The 21805-nt window shown below is 46.2% G+C and overlaps 1 protein-coding gene across 4 annotated transcripts in view; it reads left to right on the forward strand.

Annotated features, from left to right (window-relative positions):
• SNX14 (sorting nexin 14) overlaps window positions 1–21805 on the forward strand; it is a 328243-nt gene that overhangs the window by 106213 nt on the left and 200225 nt on the right. For all 4 annotated transcript variants that reach the window (XM_063916961.1, XM_063916962.1, XM_063916965.1 and 1 more), the window contains exons 6-9: window positions 2458–2545; window positions 3500–3584; window positions 4544–4700; window positions 10576–10651. In XM_063916961.1, the coding sequence (XP_063773031.1) occupies window positions 2458–2545; window positions 3500–3584; window positions 4544–4700; window positions 10576–10651 (406 nt within the window). The remainder of the gene's footprint in view (window positions 1–2457; window positions 2546–3499; window positions 3585–4543; window positions 4701–10575; window positions 10652–21805) is intronic.

Genomic DNA, 21805 nt, shown 5'->3' on the forward strand with positions numbered 1-21805 from the left:
CGGATCAAGATCCAATTCTACACCCGATGGTATTCCCTGTGGAATCCAGTGTACCTCGCAGAAAGAGATTTAACCATGGTAAGTCTACCATAAATCTTTTTGCATATCCCTATTGCATTTCATTTCAAACACGAGAGAAACTATTTATGTGGACAAGCCCTGAGTATATCAGTAAGTGAATCATAGAGAGTAGTCACAGTGAAAGTTGTTTTTTTGTGGGGTGAGGGTTGGGAAGGATTTTTGTTCAATTCTGCATATTATATTACTCTAAGGATGTATGTATGTGCATTTATATATATATATATATATATATATATATATATATATATAGAGAGAGAGAGAGACGTACATCACTTCGCTTATCTCAAAATATCTCCCAACCCGACCTCTTCGCTCTTCACAAGACCTGCGTATCTCATCCACTCTCATTACTCACTCCCACTCACGATTGCAGGACTATCATCAGGCTGCACCCACTCTGTGGAATGCCCTACCACGCACAATAAGACTCTCCTCTAGTCTCCAAACCTTCAAGCGTTTCCTGAAAACTCACCTCTTTAGGCAAGCATATCAAATTCCAGAACCGCCCACATAACTTTCATAAACCTTCCTATCAAATTGCATCCACTCTGGACAGTCCACACACATCCTCACACGTCTTCTCATTCTATGCAATAGATAGCACCTTTCCTTGTGTACACATGCCTATTTCCCTATAGATTGTAAGCTTGCGAGCAGGGCCTTCCTACCTCTGACTGTTTGTTATCACCCAGTTTGTTGTTATTATTTCAAATTGTAAAGCGCAACGGAATTTGCTGCGCTATATAAGAAACTGTTAATAAATAAAATAAATAAATAAATATATATTACTTGACTAAGTTTTCCGCTGTGCGCTTGGCACCGGAGCTATTACAGGTAACCCCGCTATTTACCCTGATTACCATGGTGACCGTTTGGCACCGGAGCTACTATAGGTAACGTCCGCTATTTATCCCGATTACCATGGTTACCGCTCACTTCCGGTAATACCGGAAGTGACATAATGCATTCCACTATGTGGTCCATTTGCAAGCTGTGCCCGTGACTCCATTAGCACCAGGGACGCAGCCCACTTCCGGCGGAAGTGATGCGTCTGCGTTCCACTGGTGCGTTCCACACAGCTCCCAGCCGCGATGGGGGCGTGTCCTGTTTGTTTTTGCACGTTTTTGAAGGGTATTTAGCAGGGGCCGGTGAGGCAATTTCTCTGTCTCCAGTTTCCTGCCGTTTTGATGCTTGCTGTGATGCTGACTTTACTGACTAGACTGTACATTCCTTGACAAAGGTCCCGCTAAGGACCGAAACGTTGGAGATCGTTTTTGAAAAACACTTTGGAACTGTGAGATTACCTTATATTAACATTTTCCATTTTTGATTTATTGATTCTGAAGTCTGGAGAGTGCTATCATTTTTTCACTATTGTGGAAAAAACCTGTATTGTACTATGGGCCCCACACCTTACTGTGTGGGACTCTGATTGGCACCCCAGCCGATGGCTTTAGTTTATCTGTGAGAGTGCAGGATTATTTACGTATATATATATATACAGGTACACCACCGATTTTCCGGCAACCAATGATCCGGATCCTCTTTTAATCCAGACAATTTTGCTCTGTCCGGATTAAAGGTGGTTAGGGACGTCTTTTAATCCGGAACATTTTCTGCGCATGGGCGCAACACGCAAGTGTTCAAGTGTCAGTGGGTACAGCTTCCGCGGACACTGCAGATGACACAGCAAGCATTGGTGGGGCTGTTATGGCGTCCAAGGTCAACGCAAGTACCGCACATGGGCGGAACACACAGCGCTCACAAGTGTCAGTGAGTACAGCTTCTGAGGGCACTGCAGGTGACACAGCAAGCATCGGCTGTTTGATTTACTGTTAATGTTTGTTCAAAAAGTACCCGATACCTGTTTTGCTTATAAACAGTTTTGCATACACTACTGTGTTTATTCATTCATTAATATTATACTGTAGCATATATTTTACTATTTATTGCTTTAGAAATGTTCTGAAGGTGCAAAATTAGTTTAAAAAAAACGTTTCCACCCTTAATCCGGCAAAATCGATAATCCGGCACGGCACTGGAGCCAGGGATGCCGGAAAATCGGTGGTGTACCTGTGTGTGTGTGTGTGTATATATATATATATATATATATATATATATATATATATATGTATGTGTATATATATATATATATGTATATATATATATATATATATGTGTGTGTGTGTGTGTGTGTGTGTATATATATATATATATATATATATATATATATAGATAGATATATAGATAGATATATAGATAGATATAATAGAAATAATTGGCAGGTGATCTATCCTGATGGCTAAGATGTTGACTGTATCTATATGATAACTTCCCTTCTAATATTTTTATTTTACCTTTGCATGTTCACGGCAGAGAAATTACTGAGGATGAGTCTTTTGTGGATGAACTAAGGCTGACATTGAGGTTCTTTGCATCTGTTCTTGTACGGAGAATACAGAAGGTGAATCCTTGCTTGGTTGTTTTATAACCTATAAGTATGTTTCTTGTTTGCTTTGTGTGTATTGACTTGTGTACCCTTGTTGAGAATGAAACATAAACAAATTAGGTAACGGTAATGCTATTTTCTTATAATTGATTAAATACAAGGCACATATTGGTCTCAGTGATAATAACAATAAATACATTTTATGTAAATATAAACATGGTATTAAACTTGGTTTCATGCTGGAAAACATAACATATGACCTTAGGGTAGTGAGAAGTTCACTGACCTGGACGGATATGTGGGGGGATGGGGAGATAAAGGGGTAAGCAGCTTAGTGGAGTTCGGGGTCTGTCATTGCCGCAGGCAATAGGTGAATGATCCCTGTAATCCCACTGCTGAGCGGAATGGTAGTAGGCTGACCAGTGACAGTGCCCTGATTGTAGGGACGGTGCTCAGCCCAGTGAAGTGGTATCCCAGCCGGGTAACGTATCTACTCACGATTAGCTGTATGCTTCACCTTCGGAAGCCGCTGGGATGTCAGTGGGGTCTCATTGCCGTGTAATCTCGCATTGTTGTTGCGGACATACCTATGAGGTGGGTGTGTGTGTAGTGTCCATGTGCCTTTAAAATAAGGCTGCTATTTATGTATTAAAGAAATTATTTTTTATCGTTTACATGCCTTTTGAATATTATTAATGGCAAACATACACGGTCAGATAATTGTAGTGTGTATGCCCAGCATAAGGAAGTGGCGCAGTGATGTCCCTTACCAATTGACAGGCTTCATACTGGATCAGCATAAAAATGAATTCCTCCACTGTGTGTAGATTATTGTTCACTGGGAATTAGCTTAAGCGTATTTACAGAGACAATGCTTCCTCGCACCCAGATTTACCTCAGACATAACTTTTACATCCATTTTTACTGTATATCACAAACACTGCTAATAATATAATTGCTCATGTCTAGGTGGATATTCCATGCATTATAACACAAAAGTTATTGAAAGCCGCTATGAAGCATATTGAGATAATCGCAAAAGCAAGACAAAAAGGTAAATTGAAGCACTATAAGTAGCTTGAGATTAGAGTTTGCATATGGTGGTGTGTATGTTTTTGGTGCCATGGTGGCTTAGAGATGTACCTTAGTGACGGAAACATCCACTACACACCCCAGCACTCACACTAAAAATGGGCTCTCCATTATAGACCACTCTGCACTGCATAAGCTGGCAGCCATTACAGTTGCTACCTCCCAGGCATAGTATGCAGAGTCACATAGAAACTCCAGGTATGACATCACCTAGGTTTCCTGAAGATGTAGAAATGAGAATCTTTGCAGAATATAGCAGTTCTACCATAGGCAAGCCTACTACAGTGGTGGGTGAAACTGATTTATACTGAGCATTTTGTGGGGGCTCCTGGCTGCAGTGTGGTATGGAGGGTTGTGATACAGAAGATAGACATTAAAAAGTTAGACAGTAAAAGGTCGACAGGGCCAAAAGGTCGACCGTTAAATGGCCGCAGGGTCAAAAGGTCGACACACAAAAATGTTTGGGTGTTGTTTTGTGTGTTTACATTTTTATACCCCAATTTGTTGAAATGCATCCCCTAATGGGCTCGCTTTGCTCGCCACGCTTCGCTCATCACAAGGTTACTAATGGTGATAGTTTGTGACATGGATAGTCAATTTGATGAAATGCGTCCCCTCGTGGGCTCGCCATGCTTCACACTCAGTGGCTCGCTCCGCTCGCCACAAGGTTACTAAAGGTAATAGTTTGTGACATGTTTAGTAAATGCAGCAAGACTTGTAAAAAAAAAAACCTACGAAGCGTGTTGACCCTTTGACCCTGTCGACCTATTGACTGTAGACCTTTTTAGTGTAGATCTATAGACCGGATACCGGTATGGATATCAGCAGACTACTATTATGTGTGTTGCACTTACTGTAGCTGGTACGCTACAGTCTATTCCTGTACTGGATACGTGTAACATTCCCTTGCTTTCTCATTAGTTAAAAACTCAGATGATCTCCAGCAAGCGGCTTTGGAGGAATATGGGCCTGATCTTCACGTTGCATTGAGAAGTCGCAGAGATGAACTCTGCTACCTCAGAAAACTAACTGAGTTGATCTTTCCTTTTATTCTACCTCCTAAAGCAACAGACAGCAGGTGAATTACACTGTGTGTGTTGTCATCCCATTTGTAAATAAGTTACTTTCTGTTTTCATTTATGTTTGATAGGCTACTTTTGCGATATGGTTTGTTTGGGTTAAAAATTGCTCCCCTTATGAAAGGTTGTTACTAACAAAGAATTGGATACATGCTCTTTCAAAACAGCCATATGTTTGTCCCATACATTTAATGCAACTCCTAGTAGACCCTGAACTTTTTGCAAGCTCTCACAAAAGATAAATTTTATATATATATAAAAAAAATATATATATAATGTATGTAGCCACGCTTATCCAGCCTCCGTGCCACACCTTGGCGTGCATGCACCTTAATACGCCGAGCTGCAGCTTAGCACGGCGGGATGCAGTTAAATTGGCAGCAGGGGATCCCGGCGTTCAGGATACAGACGCCGGAATCCTGACTGCTGACAATGCCGCCAGACGGAATCCCGGCTCACAGGGGCTATTCCCACTCTTGGGTGTCCACGACACCCATAGAGTGTGAATAGTCACCTAGTCACAGGCACACTTACCGCGTCTGACTTGACGCGGATACTGCAAACTGCAGGTTAGATGAGCCGTGGCTACATTATGCCAATTAACTCTGCCTGTTTTATTAAAAAGAATAACAATGGATAAATACACACTTTCTCCTACATCAAGGCTGGGGGACATTGGACCATGGGGTTGTAGGTTGGGATTGCGGAACTGGCACTTAAAATGAAACCTGCTTTAATACCAAAACTACTCCTCCTCCTGAAACAGGGGAGTGGGGGGTTTAGTCCAGCTTGCTGGGTCAGTCCAGCTTGCTACATAGTACACTGAAGCCGGCAGTCTGCAGCAAGCCTCTGTGGGGGAAGGTTTCCTACAGCTCATCTCCTCCATAACTATTGGCCCTTTCAGGAAGACTAAGTATCCACTTTTATTACTCCCCTTGTATTTTGGTGTACACAGTTTCTCAGTGACCCATACCTGTACTGTACATAGCATTTTTTTTTTTATTATTATTATTTTTCTGTCTGATATAATTTGGTCTACCTGTGTTCCCTGCATATAGTGGAGCCATGTGGGGACTTTGACAGACAAGACAAAGCATGTCAAGGCTAAAAGCGCTGCTATGGCGTTACTTTTCAATTGTGCCAAGTGTAGTGTTAAATTACCATATGGACAGTTGGACTGTCTGGCGGGGCCTGGTGATGCGCAGGTGTTGGGCGGTGCCGCTGCTGCCATGGTGAAGCCGGCATGTACCCAAGTGGAATCAGTGGGTCCATTTTAAGAATTAGCGTAAAGGGATTGTTACCCTTCCTCCTTCTTCAGATCTCTTGGATCTCATAAAGGAGGCCTGGAAAGCACCAGATAAGTAGTTCTCTATTCCTAGGAAGTTTGCATCCCTTGATTCTCTTCCGGTGGGTCATGCGACCAAGTGGGAGCAACCTTGAAAGGTTGACGCATCCATGGCGCGTTTAGCTAAGTACACTGCATTTCCGGTTTAGGCTTGGCATATTTTAAGTATCCATTAGCTAGAAATCTGGAGGGTTGTCTTAAGTCCATCTCTGCTTGGAGGGAGCTTTGGCTCCCTGCTTGGTATGCAGCGTTCCTTAGAAACACTTCTCTTTGGTTGGGTTGTGCAGTTTGAACCAAGCTACAGGTAGCAAAAGCACTTTTCTTTCTGTTGCGAACCCAAAACAACAGGGTCCGTGTTCCCAGGCTTTTCGCTCTTCCTTTTTGGAGAGGCATCCAATTGAGGTCAGTCTGACTGTTCTTCTTGGCAGGGGTTTTGCACCTAAGTGCAGATTTTCAACAGTTAACAACTCAGAATCCAAGGCTCCAGAGAAGCCAGGTGTCTGACGAGGTCTCTCCCAACCCTGTCCGGTCTGTGGTCAATGGGTAATTTCTCCAGTTCAGAGTGTGGAGTCATTTTTTGGACACCTGGGTGCTAGGCATAATTTCTAGAGGTGATGTCATTGATCTTTGGGGTCCACCTCCATAGCGTTTTTTCACCACCGCTCTTCCCCGGGATGCAGAGAAGAGAGGGGCATTATACCAGCCTATCAATTCTCTCCTTTTGGAAGGAGTTATTTCTACAGTTCAGAAGATAGAAAGGAAACTGGAATCTTACTCCAACCTGTTCCTTGTTCTGAAACAGAACTGTTCCTACCACCCGATTCTGAATCTCCATGCCATAGACACCAGCTTTGTTGTTTATAATTTTCAGATGGAATCTTTTCACTTGGTGATCCACGACATACAGGCCACTGGACGCGTATCTTCATGTTCCTATTTGGGCAGGTCATCACTCTCTCCTCCAGTGCACAGTCTGATCGGCTCACTATCCTTTCCAGGCCCTGCCATTTGGTATAGACACGGGAAGGTGTTATGATCATACCTTATTTAGATGATTTGATCATTAAGGCTGATTCGTTTTCACAATTATAGGTGCACCTGGAGCGCACGGTACATGTACTTCAGGATCACGGCTGGATCCTGAATTTCGTGAAGTCTCACTTGATTCCTTGTCAGCACATGCTGTTCCTGGGGGTGGTCTTTTGACACCTCTCTACAGCGAGTATTCCTGCCAAAGCCCAGACCCTCCAAAATTTGGTTACATCATTACTGTGGGTGCCGCATCCGTCAATCTTGCTGTGCATGAAGTAGTTGGGCGCAATGGTCTCCACCTTCAAGACCACCCAGAACACCAGGTTCCACTCGTGAGAATTTCGGTGGGAGATTCTCCAGGATTGGACAGGGTGCATGGAGTGCCTTTCGGCTCAGCTCTTTTTGTCCACCAGCACTCATCAATCCCTCCATTGGTGGCTGATTTACGATCATCTGCTCCAGGGTCGATCCTTGGTCACTCCGGACTGGGTCATTGTGACCACGGGCGCGAGTCTTGCGTGGCGAGCCATGACATTACATCTTTGACTCCTTTGGTTCTCATCAGAGGCAGCTCTTCCAATCAGTGTGCCTGAGCTTCGAGCCATCTTTCTGGCTCTCTTGGGTGCTCAGTCCATCCTGGCCGGCCGGTGCTGATTCAGTGAGACAACTCCACCTCCGCCATTGCTCCGCATTGTCTCACTGAATCAATTATATTTTAGTATTTACTTTTTTTCCTACCCCTCTGATAAACTAAAGTAAAACTGAGATTCTTAGCATAACTTTTGGTCAAAAATATGGACCCACCTACCAAGGCCAGGTGACCTCGTCAGTGACCTTTCATTTGCAGACAATGTATTAGAATTAGCACTATGAATGGATACATTTATATAATGTCAGTATTCGGAATGGGTTTGGGACATTGGGCCCCCTGGGTTTGTGTGGCTGGGCTGCTTTGGGCATCATTATTTTAACATTTAATCAAAATACTTTTTAGCACCCAAACTGCTTTTTACTAAGGTTACTGTTGTAACACCTTTTAAGCACCCTAATTAAAGCTGCTACTACTTATTAATGCAACACCTTTTAACACTTTTTAACTGCTACTTCTCACTAGTGTGATACCTTGGGGTGGGATAGCTTGCGCTGGCCCGGGGGGTCTTGTGCTCTGTACTAGAACCTTAGGATTGTTAGGGACCCACCTGATGTGGTCACCTGGGTGTGGTAGGTGGGCCCATATTTTTGCCCAAAAATTATACTAAAAACCTCCTTTTTACTCCATGTTAAATTGCAGAGTTTATTATAATTGTTCGGATTAGCAATATTCTTAGTATTAAGAGGGTTGCACCTGCATTTTCTGTTATTTTTTTCATTTGTATTGATGCCTGTGATTGTCATATATATTACCTTGTAAGGTAATGTCATTATTTACTGTTTAGTAAATGTGAAATTCTAGAAATATCTCTATCTTTACATACTTTGCCTACACACTATGTCGACAAACTGATTGGACACCCCCACGCAATCGAAATGATGTGATCCTGGGGCAGACACGTGTTCGTGAAGGTATAAAACGGGTAGAGGGGCAAACAGCCAAGAAAAATCTTTGAGTACGTGAGAGAGATGACACCTCCAAAATGGGGCGTGGCCTTGTGCCCACTAAGCCACGCCCCTGGTATAAAATACATTGAAAAAGCCAGGTCCTACATAAAATACACTGAAAAGCCACATCCATATTAAATACATTGAAAAAGCCAGATTAACATAATACGCTTCGGTTCCCTCATGTGTCACTCCATCCCTCCATGCCACTGTAGCAGCCCCTCATCTTGTCACTGCAGTCCTTCATGTGTCACTCCAGCCTCCCTGTGCCATTGCAGCAGCCCTTCCTATGTCACTCCAGCCCACTGTGCCATTACAGCAGCCCATCATTTGTCTAGCAGCCCCCCCATCACATGTGTCCAGCATACCTTGCTCCAAACCCACAGTGGTCCGTGCTGAAAGTACCTGTAATCCCCCTCTGCCGGTGATTGTCTCGCCTAGTTTCCGTCTCCCTTAGTCCCTGTGGTGCCGCTGATGCTGCATTCCCGGCTGGAGTGCAGCAGCTTCCAGATCTTTTGCAGTCACCTGACCTCGAGTGGCTGGAGCCGCATTTGAATAAATAAGTCTGTATGCGGCTCGAAAGCCGTGGGTTGGCCACCGTTGACTTAGATCATTTGTTTCAAAATGACTTGCTGGAAGGAGCTAATCGCGTTTCAAAAGGGGATCATCGTAGGCTTACACGATCGGAGGTATGAGTGTGAGAAGCGTTGCAGATGTTAGGAAGGTTCCTAAATCCACTGTGTCTTTTGTCATTAATGCATGGAAGAAGGACGGTCATTGCACGAATGTATCTTGCCCTGGAAGGCCCCCAAATCTGCACGCCATGGACTGGAGAGTGCTATTCAGGGAACTGCAAAGTACAGTGGTCGTTCCATGCATACCATTGCACACGAGTTTCAAATGGCCACTAACGTGCCGGTTTCGACGAGAACACTTCGTAGGGAGGTACTCGCACTTGGATATTATGGGCGAGCAGCTGCTCATAAACCTCTAAGCACAAAGAAGAATATAGCCCAGCGCTTACAATGATGTAAAGAGCACAAAAACTGGACATTGGAACTGTGGCAGCGAGTGTTATGGAGTGACAAATCACGATTTACAGTTTTCAGATCAGATGGACGTGTTTGGCGATTGACAGAGTGTACAGTACCTACAGTAAAGCATGGAGGTGGTGGTGTTAAGCCATGTGGCTGTTTCAGCTGGTTTGGCATGGGTCCACTAGTTGTAATGCATGGTCACAATAACTCTGAGAAGTCTAGAGATGTTCTTGATGACTCTATGCTCTCTACATTGTGACAGTTATACGGAAACGACAAATGTTTTTATCAATACGACAATGCCATCTGTCATGTTTCCAGGGTGAAGCTGGACTGGTATACAGAACATTTGGTAACCCGGATGAACTGGCCAGCTCAGAGTCCAGTTCTAAATCACATTGAGAACCTCAGTGGGGACAGATTGGAGCTGTTGGTGTGTTCTAGGCCGACTCGACCTTCTTCAGTGCCACATTTGGTCACTGTACTTGAGGCGGAGTGGCAAAACGGCAAACAATACCGCCTGCTGTTGTCCAGGAACTCGTGGACAGTTTGCCAAGAAGGGTGTCTGCAGTAATCACTGCACTCGGTAGACCTACGCGGTGATCTATTTGCTGTCATGTCCCATCACTTTTGTCCACATTGTGTATTTCTCACTGAACAGACATTGAAATGACCATAGATCTTACTTTTTAGGCTGTATATTCAATAGGCTTGCTCTTTCTGTCATTCTGTAAACATTCAATTAAAGTTAGAGTCAAATTGATGTAATAGATGTTTATTGCAAGCAAATGTGCTAAAACTTCCATTGCTGCAATGCACTTTATTTTAACATTGTCATTTTAACTTCCCTTCTATTTTTAGACCTCTAACCTTGCTGGTAAGAGAGATTCTATCTGGTTCTGTGTTCCTGCCCTCAATGGACTTCTTAGCCGATCCAGTAGGTTCTTTGAAACTTATAGTGAATGAGTGACTTAAAAGGTTTTTGACATTGGTTATACAGGTTGAGTATCCCTTATCCAAAATGCTTGGGACCAGAGGTATTTTGGATATCAGATTTTTCCGTATTTTGGAATAACTGCATACCATAATGAGATACCGTGGCTATGGGACCTAAGTCTAAGCACAGAATGCATTTATGTTACATATACACCTTATACACACAGCCGGAAGGTAATTTTAGCCAATATTTTTTTGTAACTTTGTGCATTGAACAAAGTGTATCTACATTCACACAATTCATTTATGTTTCATATACACCTTATACACACAGCCTGAAGGTCATTTAATACAATATTTTTAATAACTGTGTGTATTAAACAAAGTTTGTGTACATTGAGCCATCAAAAAACAAAGGTTTCACTATCTCACTCTCACGCAAAAAAGTCCGTATTTCGGAATATTTGGATATGGGATACTCAACCTGTATTGTTAAACTCTTATCAGTGTATAGCACTTCCTTATTTACATAACAACTACTCTGTTCCAAGAGCCAGATTGCAAAAAGACCTAATTAAAAACCTATAATGAAGAAAATATGCACCAAGCTGTATACATTTGAAATCACGTGATCACCATGATTAAATCCATTACAGATTTGCTGTAGGCCAGTGGTTCCCAAACTTTTTTGAATCACGGTGCCCTAGAGTATCAGAATTTTTTTTCTGCGGCACCCCTAGGTGAACAGTTTCTTAGTGAGAAATTCAGATACAATTTACTTAATTTAATATTTTATTTATATGTCACCCTTAGGTTCAGTTGTGTGGTGAGGGACAGGATTATCTTCTGTTTGTCTACATATTTTATCATTGGGAGCAGTGGCAGCTCCAGAGGGATGCAGTCAATTTACCGACAGTCAAAATACAGACAGCAAACGACCGGCAGTCAAAATCCCGACAAGGTCAATATCCTGACATGGTCAAAATACCGACATGTATAATGTCGACAGGTCATGATTTTTTCATTGAAACCGACTTGTTCATACTTTACCATCCCAGTGGACCTGGAGGGGGAATGTAATAGTGTGCCGAGCACAGCAAGGCACCGTGCCCGAAGCGCTCGCCATGCAAGGGGACGCGGTACACTTATATTGTGTCCATGTCGACATACACACCAAAAAACAATGAAAAACTCGTGTCAGCTTTTTGACCTGTCGACATTTTAAATTTCGGTATTTTGTCCATGTCGGGATTTTGACCGTCGGTCAATTGCTGACGGGATTTTGACTGTAGGTATTTCATACCGATCCCGCTCCAGAGGTGGGGCTGCAGTGCAGTCCAAAGTTCAAATAGGTGAGCCACACCAACTTCCAGTGAGCCAGTTTGGAATGACAGTTGTTGGCAGTTGGTGTGGCTCCCCTATTTGAATTTTGGACTGCGCTGTAGCCCCACCTCTGGAGCCACCACTGATTGGGAGCAACAAGCACTGGTTTGCCTATTACATTGACTGTAAATAATTTGATTTGGTCCTGGACCACCAACCGAGGGTGACACGGCACACAGTTTGAGTACCACTGTTGTAGGTGCTTTCCAAAAAAATTAAAGATGCCCAGTTTGTTTATAACTATCAAAAGGTACAATTAAAGTTGAGGAGAAAGCCACTCACATCAAATGACCTCATGGCGAAGATATTTTGTTAAACAGCACGTTTGCATGTTAATTATTATTTGTTCAATATTAGATTTATTACTTTTAACAATTATATGTAAGAAACGGAACTCAGGCCCAGATTTATGAAGTGTGATAAATAGCACAGTGATAAAGCACCAACCAATCAGCTACTACCTGTCATTTTTCAAACACATGGGCAGATTTATTAAGCTTGGTAAAGTGGAAGGTGATAAAGCACCAGCCAATCATCTCCTAGCTGTCAAGTTCCAGACTGGGTTTGAAAAATGACAGTTAGGAGCTGACTGGCTGGTGCGTTATCTCCTTCCACTGGTGCGTTATCTCCTTCCACTTTATCACTTCTTCAGGCTTAATAAATCTCCCCCACAGCCTGTAACATGGCAGTTAGGAATTGGTTGGTATTTCTCTAACGTCCTAAGTGGATTCTGGGACTCCGTAAGGACCATGGGGAATAGCGGCTCCGCAGGAGACTGGGCACAACTAAAGAAAGCTTTAGGACTACCTGGTGTGCACTGGCTCCTCCCACTATGACCCTCCTCCAGACCTCAGTTAGAATCTTGTGCCCGGCTGAGCTGGATGCACACTAGGGGCTCTCCTGAGCTCCTAGAAAGAAAGTATATTTTAGGTTTTTTATTTTACAGTGAGATCTGCTGGCAACAACAGACCCACTGCAGCGAGGGACTAAGGGGAGAAGAAGCGAACCTACCTGACTGGAGATAGTTTGGGCTTCTTAGGCTACTGGACACCATTAGCTCCAGAGGGATCGAACACAGGACCCGACCTCGATCGTTCGGTCCCGGAGCCGCGCCGCCGTCCCCCTTACAGAGCCAGAAGCAAGAAGTGGTCCGGAAGATCGGCGGCAGAAGACCTCGGTCTTCAACAAGGTAGCGCACAGCACTGCAGCTGTGCGCCATTGCTCCTCATGCACACCTCACACTCCGGTCACTGATGGGTGCAGGGCACTGGGGGGGGGCGCCCTGAGCAGCAATATAAACACCTTGGCTGGCAAATCATCACAATATATAGTCCCAGGGCTATATATGTGATAAATTACCCCTGCCAGAATCCATGAAAAAAGCGGGAGAAAAGTCAGCCGAAAAAGGGGCGGGGCTATTTCCCTTAGCACACTGGCGCCATTTTTTGTTCACAGTGCAGCTGGAAGACAGCTCCCCAGGCTCTCCCCTGTAGTTTTCAGGCTCAAAGGGTTAAAAAGAGAGGGGGGGCACTAAATTTAGGCGCAATATGTGTATACAAGCAGCTATTGGGGGGAAAATCACTCAGTTATAGTGTTAATCCCTGCATTATATAGCGCTCTGGTGTGTGCTGGCATACTCTCTCTCTGTCTCCCCAAAGGACTTTGTGGGGTCCTGTCCTCAGTCAGAGCATTCCCTGTGTGTGTGCGGTGTGTCGGTACGGCTGTGTCGACATGTTGGATGAGGAAGGTTACGTGGAGGCGGAGCAGAGGCCGATAAATGAGATGTCGCCCCCTGTGGGGCCGACACCAGAGTGGATGGATAGGTGGAAGGTATTAACCGACAATGTCAACTCCTTACATAAAAGGCTGGATGACGTAGCAGCTGTGGGACAGCCGGCTTCTCAGCCCGCGCCTGCCCAGGCGTCTCAAAGGCCATCAGGGGCTCAAAAAAACGCCCGTTACCTCAGATGGCAGACATAGATGTCGACACGGAGTCTGACTCCAGTGTCGACGAGGTTGAGACATATACACAATCCACTAGGAACATCCGTTGCATGATCTCGGCAATGAAAAATGTGTTACACATTTCTGACATGAACCCAAGTACCACATAAAAGGGGTTTTATGTTTGGGGAGAAAAAGCAGCCAGTGTTTTGTTCCCCCATCAGATGAGTGAATGAAGTGTGTAAAGAAGCGTGGGTTCCCCCGATAAGAAACTGGTAATTTCTAAAAAGTTACTGCTGGCGTACCCTTTCCCGCCAGAGGATAGGTCACGTTGGGAGATATCCCCTAGGGTGGATAAGGCGCTCACACGTTTGTCAAAAAAGGTGGCACTGCCGTCTTAGGATACGGCCACTTGGAAGGAGCCTGCTGATAAAAAGCAGGAGGCTATCCTGAAGTCTGTATATACACACTCAGGTACTATACTGAGACCTGCAATTGCCTCAGCATGAATAGTGCTGCTGCAGCGTGGTCTGATACCCTGTCAGATAATATTAATACCCTAGACAGGGATAATATTTTGCTAACATAGAGCATATTAAAGACGTCGTCTTATATATGAGGGATGCACAGAGGGATATTTGCCGGCTGGCATCCAGAATTAATGCAATGTCCATTCTGCCAGGAGGGTATTAGAGACCCGGCAGTGGACAGGTGATGCTGACTTTAAAAGGCACATGGAGATTCTGCCTTATAAGGGTGAGGAATTGTTTGGGGATGGTCTCTGGGACCTCGTATCCACAGCAACAGCTGGGAAGAAAAATTTTTACCTCAGGTTTCCTCACAGCCTAAGAAAGCACCGTATTTTCAGGTACAGTCCTTTCGGCTTCAGAAAAGCAAGCGGGTCAAAGGCGCTTCCTTTCTGCACAGAGACAAGGGAAGAAGGAAAAAGCTGCACCAGCAGCCAGTTCCCAGGATCAAAAATCTTCCCCCGCTTCCTCTGAGTCCACCGCATGACGTTGGGGCTCCACAGGTGGAGACAGGTGCAGTAGGGGCGCGTCTCGGGAACTTCAGGGACCAGTGGGCTTGCCCACAGGTGGATCCCTAGGTTCTGCAAGTAGTATCACAGGGATACAAGCTGGTGATCGAGGCGACTCCCCCTCGCCGTTACCTCACATCAGCCTTGCCTGCTGCCCTCGGAGAAAGGGAGGTAGTACTGGCGGCAATTCACAAGCTGTACTTCCAGCAGGTGAAATCAAAGTACCCCTCCTTCAACAAGGCCGGGGTTACTATTCCAAAATGTTTGTGGTACCGAAACCAGACAGTTCGGTGAGACCCATTCTAAAATTGAAATCCTTGAACACTTATATACGAAGGTTCAAGTTCAAAATGGAATCGCTCAGGGCGATTATTGCAAGCCTGGAGAATTTCATGGTATCACTGGACATCAAGGATGCTTACCTGCATGTCCCTATTTACCCTCCTCACCAGGAGTACCTCAAAATTGTGGTACAGGATTGTCATTACCAATTCCAGACGTTGCCTTTGGTCTTTCCCCGGCACCGAGGGTATTTACCAAGGTAATGGCCGAAATAATTATCCCGTACTTGGACGATCTCCTTATAAAGGCGAGGTCCAGGGAGCAGTTGTTCGTCGGAGTAGCACTATCTCGGGAAGTGCTACAACAGCACGGCTGGATTCTGAATATTCCAAAGTCGCAGCTGGTTCCTACGACGCGTCTACTGTTCCTGGGTATGGTTCTGGACACAGAACAAGAAAAAAGGGTTTCTCCCGGAGGAGAAGTCCAAGGAGTTGTCGTCTCTAGACAAAGACCTCCTAATACAAATACAGATGTCGGTGCATCAATGCACGCGAGCCCTGGGAAAGATGGTAGCTTCTTACGAAGAAATTCCATTCGCCAGGTCCCATGCAAGGATCTTCCAGTGGTATCTGTTGGACAAGTGGTCCGGGTCGCATCTTCAGATGCATCTTCAGATGCATCTGTCTCCAAGGGCCAGGGTGTCGCTGTTGTGGTGGCTGCAGAGTGCTCATCTTCTAGAGGGCCGCAGATTCGGCATACAGGACTGGGTCCTGGTGACCACGGATGCCAGCCTTCGAGGCTGGGGGGCAGTCACACAGGGAAGAAACTTCCAGGGACTGTGGTCAAGTCAGGAGACTTCCCTACACATAGATATTCTGGGACTAAGGGCCATTCACAATGCCCTAAGTCAGGCTAGACCCCTGCTTCAACACCAGCCGGTGCTGATCCAGTCAGACAACATCATGGCGGTCGCTCATGTAAACCGACAGGGCGGCACAAGAAGCAGGATGGCGATGGCAGAAGCCACAAGGATTCTCAGATGGGCGGAAAATCATGTGTTAGCACTGTCAGTAGTGTTCATTCCCGGAGTGGACAACTGGGAAGCAGACTTTCTCAGCAGACACGACCTCCACCCGGGAGAGTGGGGACTTCATCCAGAAGTCTTCCAAATGATTGTACACCGTTGGGAAAGGCCACAGGTGGACATGATGGCGTCCCGCCTCAACAAAAAGCTAAAAAGATATTGCGCCAGGTCAAGGGACCCTCAGGCGATAGCTGTGGACGCTCTGGTAACACCGGGGGTGTACCAGTCGGTGTATGTGTTCCCTTCTCTGCCTCTCATACCCAGGGTAATGAGAATAATAAGAAGGAGAGGAGTAAGAACTATACTCATTGTTCCGGATTGGCCAAGAAGAGCTTGGTACCCAGAACTCCAAGAAATGATCTCAGAGGACCCATGGCCTCTGCCGCTCAGACAGGACCTGCTGCAGCAGGGGGCCTGTCTGTTCCAAGACGTACCGCGGCTGCGTTTGACGGCATGGCGGTTGAACGCCGGATCCTGAAGGAAAAGGGCATTCCGGAGGAAGTTATCCCTACGCTAATTAAAGCTAGGAAAGAAGTGAACGCAAACCATTATCACCGCATATGGCGGAAATATGTTGCGTGCTGTGAGGCCAGGAAGGCCCCAACGGAGGAATTTCAGCTAGGTCGATTTCTGCGCTTCCTACAGTCAGGGGTGACTATGGGCCTAAAATTGGGTTCCATTAAGGTCCAGATTTCGGCTCTATCGATTTTCTTCCAAAATAGAACTGACTTCACTGCCTGAAGTTCAGACTTTTGTTAAGGGAGTGCTGCATAGTCAGCCCCCGTTTGTGCCTCCAGTGGCACCGTGGGATCTCAACGTGGTGTTGGATTTCCTGAAGTCGCATTGGGTTGAGCCACTTAAATCCGTTGAGCTAAAATACCTCACGTGGAAAGTGGTCATGCTGTTGGCCTTGGCGTCGGCCAGGCGTGTATCAGAATTAGCGGCTTTATCATGCAAAAGCCCTTATCTAATTTTTTTATATGGATAGGGCGGAATTGAGGACTCGTTCCCAATTCCTTCCTAAGGTGGTATCAGTTTTTCATGTGAACCAACCTATTGTGGTGCCTGCGGCTACTTGGGACTTGGAGGATTCAAGTTACGGGACGTAGTCAGGGCCCTGAAAAATATATTTCTCTGACGTCCTAGTGGATGCTGGGACTCCGTAAGGACCATGGGGAATAGCGGCTCCGCAGGAGACAGGGCACAAGAATAAAAGCTTTAGGATCAGGTGGTGTGCACTGGCTCCTCCCCCTATGACCCTCCTCCAAGCCTCAGTTAGATTTTTGTGCCCGAACGAGAAGGGTGCAGGCTAGGTGGCTCTCCTGAGCTGCTTAGAATAAAAGTGTATTTTAGGTTTTTTATTTTCAGTGAGTCCTGCTGGCAACAGGCTCACTGCATCGTGGGACTAAGGGGAGAAGAAACGGACTCACCTGCGTGCAGAGTGGATTGGGTTTCTTAGGCTACTGGACATTAGCTCCAGAGGGACGATCACAGGTTCAGCCTGGATGGGTCCTGGAGCCGCGCCGCCGGCCCCCTTACAGAGCCAGAAGAGCGAAGAGGTCCGGTGAAATCGGCGGCAGAAGACGATCCTGTCTTCAGACTAAGGTAGCGCACAGCACCGCAGCTGTGCGCCATTGCTCTCAGCACACTTCACACTCCGGTCACTGAGGGTGCAGGGCGCTGGGGGGGAGCGCCCTGAGACGCAATATAACAGATGATACCTTAGGTTGGCAAAAGAATACATCACATATAGCTCTTGGGCTATATGGATGTATTTTAACCCCTGCCATTTTTACAGAAAAGAGCGGGAGATAAGGACGTCGTGAAGGGGCGGAGCCTATCTCCTCAGCACACAAGCGCCATTTTCCCTCACAGCTCCGCTGGAAGGACGGCTCCCTGACTCTCCCCTGCAGACTTGCTACAGAATCAGGGTAAAAAAGAGAAGGGGGGGCACTATTGGCAGCTAAAAATTATATAAACAGCAGCTATAAGGGAATAACACTTATATAAGGTTTTTCCTGTATATATATATATATAGCGCTTGGTGTGTGCTGGCAGACTCTCCCTCTGTCTCTCCAAAGGGCTTGTGGGGTCCTGTCCTCTATCAGAGCATTCCCGGTGTGTGTGCTGTGTGTTGGTACGTGTGTGTCGACATGTATGAGGAGGAAAATGATGTGGAGGCGGAGCAATTGCCTGGGTTAGTGATGTCACCCCCTAGGGAGTCGACACCTGACTGGATGATCGTATTTAAAGAATTAAGTGATAATGTCAGCACTTTGCAAAGAACGGTTGATGACATGAGACAGCCGGCAAATCAATTAGTGCCTGTCCAGGCGTCTCAGACACCGTCAGGGGCCCTAAAACGCCCGTTACCTCAGTGGGTCGACACAGACCCAGACACAGATACTGAGTCTAGTGTCGACGGTGAGGAGACAAACGTAATGTGCAGTAGGGCCACACGTTACATGATCACGGCAATGAAGGAGGCATTGAACATTTCTGACACTACAAGTACCACAAAGAAGGGTATTATGTGGGGTGTGAAAAAACTACCAATAGTTTTCCCTGAGTCAGATGAGTTAAATGAGGTGTGTGAAAAAGCGTGGGTTTCCCCCGACAAAAAACTGCTAATTTCTAAAAAATTATTGGCACTATATCCTTTCCCGTCAGAGGTTAGGACGCGTTGGGAAACACCCCCTAGGGTAGATAAGGCGCTCACACGTTTATCTAAACAAGTAGCGTTACCGTCTCCTGATACGGCCACCCTCAAAGAACGAGCAGATAGAAGGCTGGAAAATTTTCTTAAAAGTATATACACACATACTGGTGTTATACTGCGACCAGCAATCGCTTCAGCCTGGATGTGCAGTGCTGGAGTCGCGTGGTCGGATTCCCTGACTGAAAATATTGATACCCTGGATAGGGACAATATACTGTTAACTATAGAGCATTTGAAGGATGCATTACTATATATGCGTGATGCACAGAGGGATATTTGCACCCTGGCATCAAGAGTAAGTGCTATGTCCATTTCTGCCAGAAGAGCGTTATGTACGCGACAGTGGTCAGGCGATGCGGATTCCAAACGACATATGGAAGTATTGCCGTATAAAGGGGAGGAGTTATTTGGGGCTGGTCTATCGGACCTGGTGGCCACGGCAACGGCTGGAAAATCCACCTTTTTACCCCAGGTCACTTCACATCAGCAGAAAAAGACACCGTCTTTTCAAACTCAGTCCTTTCGTTCCCATAAGTACAAGCGAGCTAAAGGCCATTCCTTCCTGCCCCGGGGCAGAGGAAGGGGAAAAAGACTGCACCATGCAGCCGCTTCCCAGGAGCAGAAGCCCTCCCCTGCTTCTGCCAAGTCTTCAGCATGACGCTGGGGCTTTACAAGCAGACTCAGACATGGTGGGGGCCCGTCTCAAGAATTTCAACGAGCAGTGGGCTCACTCGCAAGTGGACCCCTGGATTCTACAGGTAGTATCGCAGGGGTACAAACTGGAATTCGAGGCGTTTCCCCCTCGCCGGTTCCTGAAGTCTGCTCTACCAAAGTCTCCCTCCGACAGGGAGGCAGTTTTGGAAGCCATTCACAAGCTGTATTCCCAGCAGGTGATAATCAAGGTACCCCTCCTACAACAGGGAAAGGAGTATTATTCCACGCTGTTTGTGGTACCGAAGCCGGACGGCTCGGTGAGACCAATTTTAAATCTGAAATCCTTGAACACTTACATAAAGAGGTTCAAATTCAAGATGGAATCACTCAGAGCGGTGATAGCAAACCTGGAAGAAGGGGACTATATGGTGTCTCTGGACATCAAGGATGCTTATCTCCACGTCCCAATCTACCCGTCTCACCAAGGGTACCTCAGGTTTGTAGTACAAGACTGTCATTATCAGTTTCAGACGCTGCCGTTTGGGTTGTCCACGGCACCTCGGGTCTTTACCAAGGTAATGGCCGAAATGATGATTCTTCTTCGAAGAAAAGGCATCTTAATTATCCCTTACTTGGACGATCTCCTGATAAGGGCAAGGTCCAGGGAACAGTTAGAAGTCGGAGTAGCACTATCTCAGGTAGTGTTACGTCAGCACGGGTGGATCCTAAATATTCCAAAATCGCAGCTGATTCCAACGACACGTCTACTGTTCCTAGGAATGATTCTGGACACAGTCCAGAAAAAGGTGTTTCTCCCGGAGGAGAAGGCCAGGGAGTTATCCGAGCTAGTCAGGAACCTCCTAAAACCAGGCCAGGTGTCAGTGCATCAGTGCACGAGGGTCCTGGGAAAAATGGTGGCTTCTTACGAAGCGATTCCATTCGGAAGATTCCATGCAAGAACTTTTCAGTGGGATCTACTGGACAAATGGTCCGGATCGCATCTTCAGATGCATCAGCGGATAACCCTGTCGCCAAGGACAAGGGTGTCTCTTCTGTGGTGGCTGCAGAGTGCTCATCTACTAGAGGGCCGCAGATTTGGCATTCAGGATTGGATCCTGGTGACCACGGATGCAAGCCTGAGAGGCTGGGGAGCAGTCACACAGGGAAGAAATTTCCAGGGCTTGTGGTCAAGCATGGAAGCATCTCTTCATATAAACATTCTGGAACTAAGGGCCATTTACAATTCCCTAAGTCAAGCGAAACCCCTGCTTCAGGGTCAGGCGGTATTGATTCAATCGGACAACATCACGTCAGTCGCCCACGTAAACAGACAGGGCGGCACGAGAAGCAGGAGGGCAATGGCAGAAGCTGCAAGGATTCTTCGCTGGGCGGAAAATCATGTGATAGCACTGTCAGCAGTGTTCATTCCGGGAGTGGACAACTGGGAAGCAGACTTCCTCAGCAGACACGACCTCCACCCGGGAGAGTGGGGACTTCACCCAGAAGTCTTCCACCTGATAGTAAACCGTTGGGAAGAACCAATGGTGGACATGATGGCGTCCCGTCTAAACAAAAAACTAGACAGATATTGCGCCAGGTCAAGGGACCCTCAGGCAATAGCGGTGGACGCCCTGGTAACGCCGTGGGTGTACCAGTCAGTGTATGTGTTCCCTCCTCTGCCTCTCATACCAAAGGTACTGAGAATCATAAGAAGGAGAGGAGTAAGAACTATACTCGTGGTTCCGGATTGGCCAAGAAGGACTTGGTACCCGGAACTTCAAGAGATGCTCACGGACGAACCGTGGCCTCTACCTCTGAGAAAGGACCTGCTCCAGCAGGGGCCTGGTCTGTTCCAAGACTTACCGCGGCTGCGTTTGACGGCATGGCGGTTGAACGCCGGATCCTGAGGGAAAAAGGCATTCCAGATGAAGTCATCCCTACCCTGGTCAAGGCCAGGAAGGACGTAACCGCAAAACATTATCACCGCATTTGGCGAAAATATGTTGCGTGGTGTGAGGCCAAGAAGGCCCCTACAGAGGAATTTCAACTGGGT

Source organism: Pseudophryne corroboree, chromosome 4, assembly GCF_028390025.1.
Source record: "Pseudophryne corroboree isolate aPseCor3 chromosome 4, aPseCor3.hap2, whole genome shotgun sequence".
Classification (NCBI taxonomy): domain Eukaryota; kingdom Metazoa; phylum Chordata; class Amphibia; order Anura; family Myobatrachidae; genus Pseudophryne; species Pseudophryne corroboree.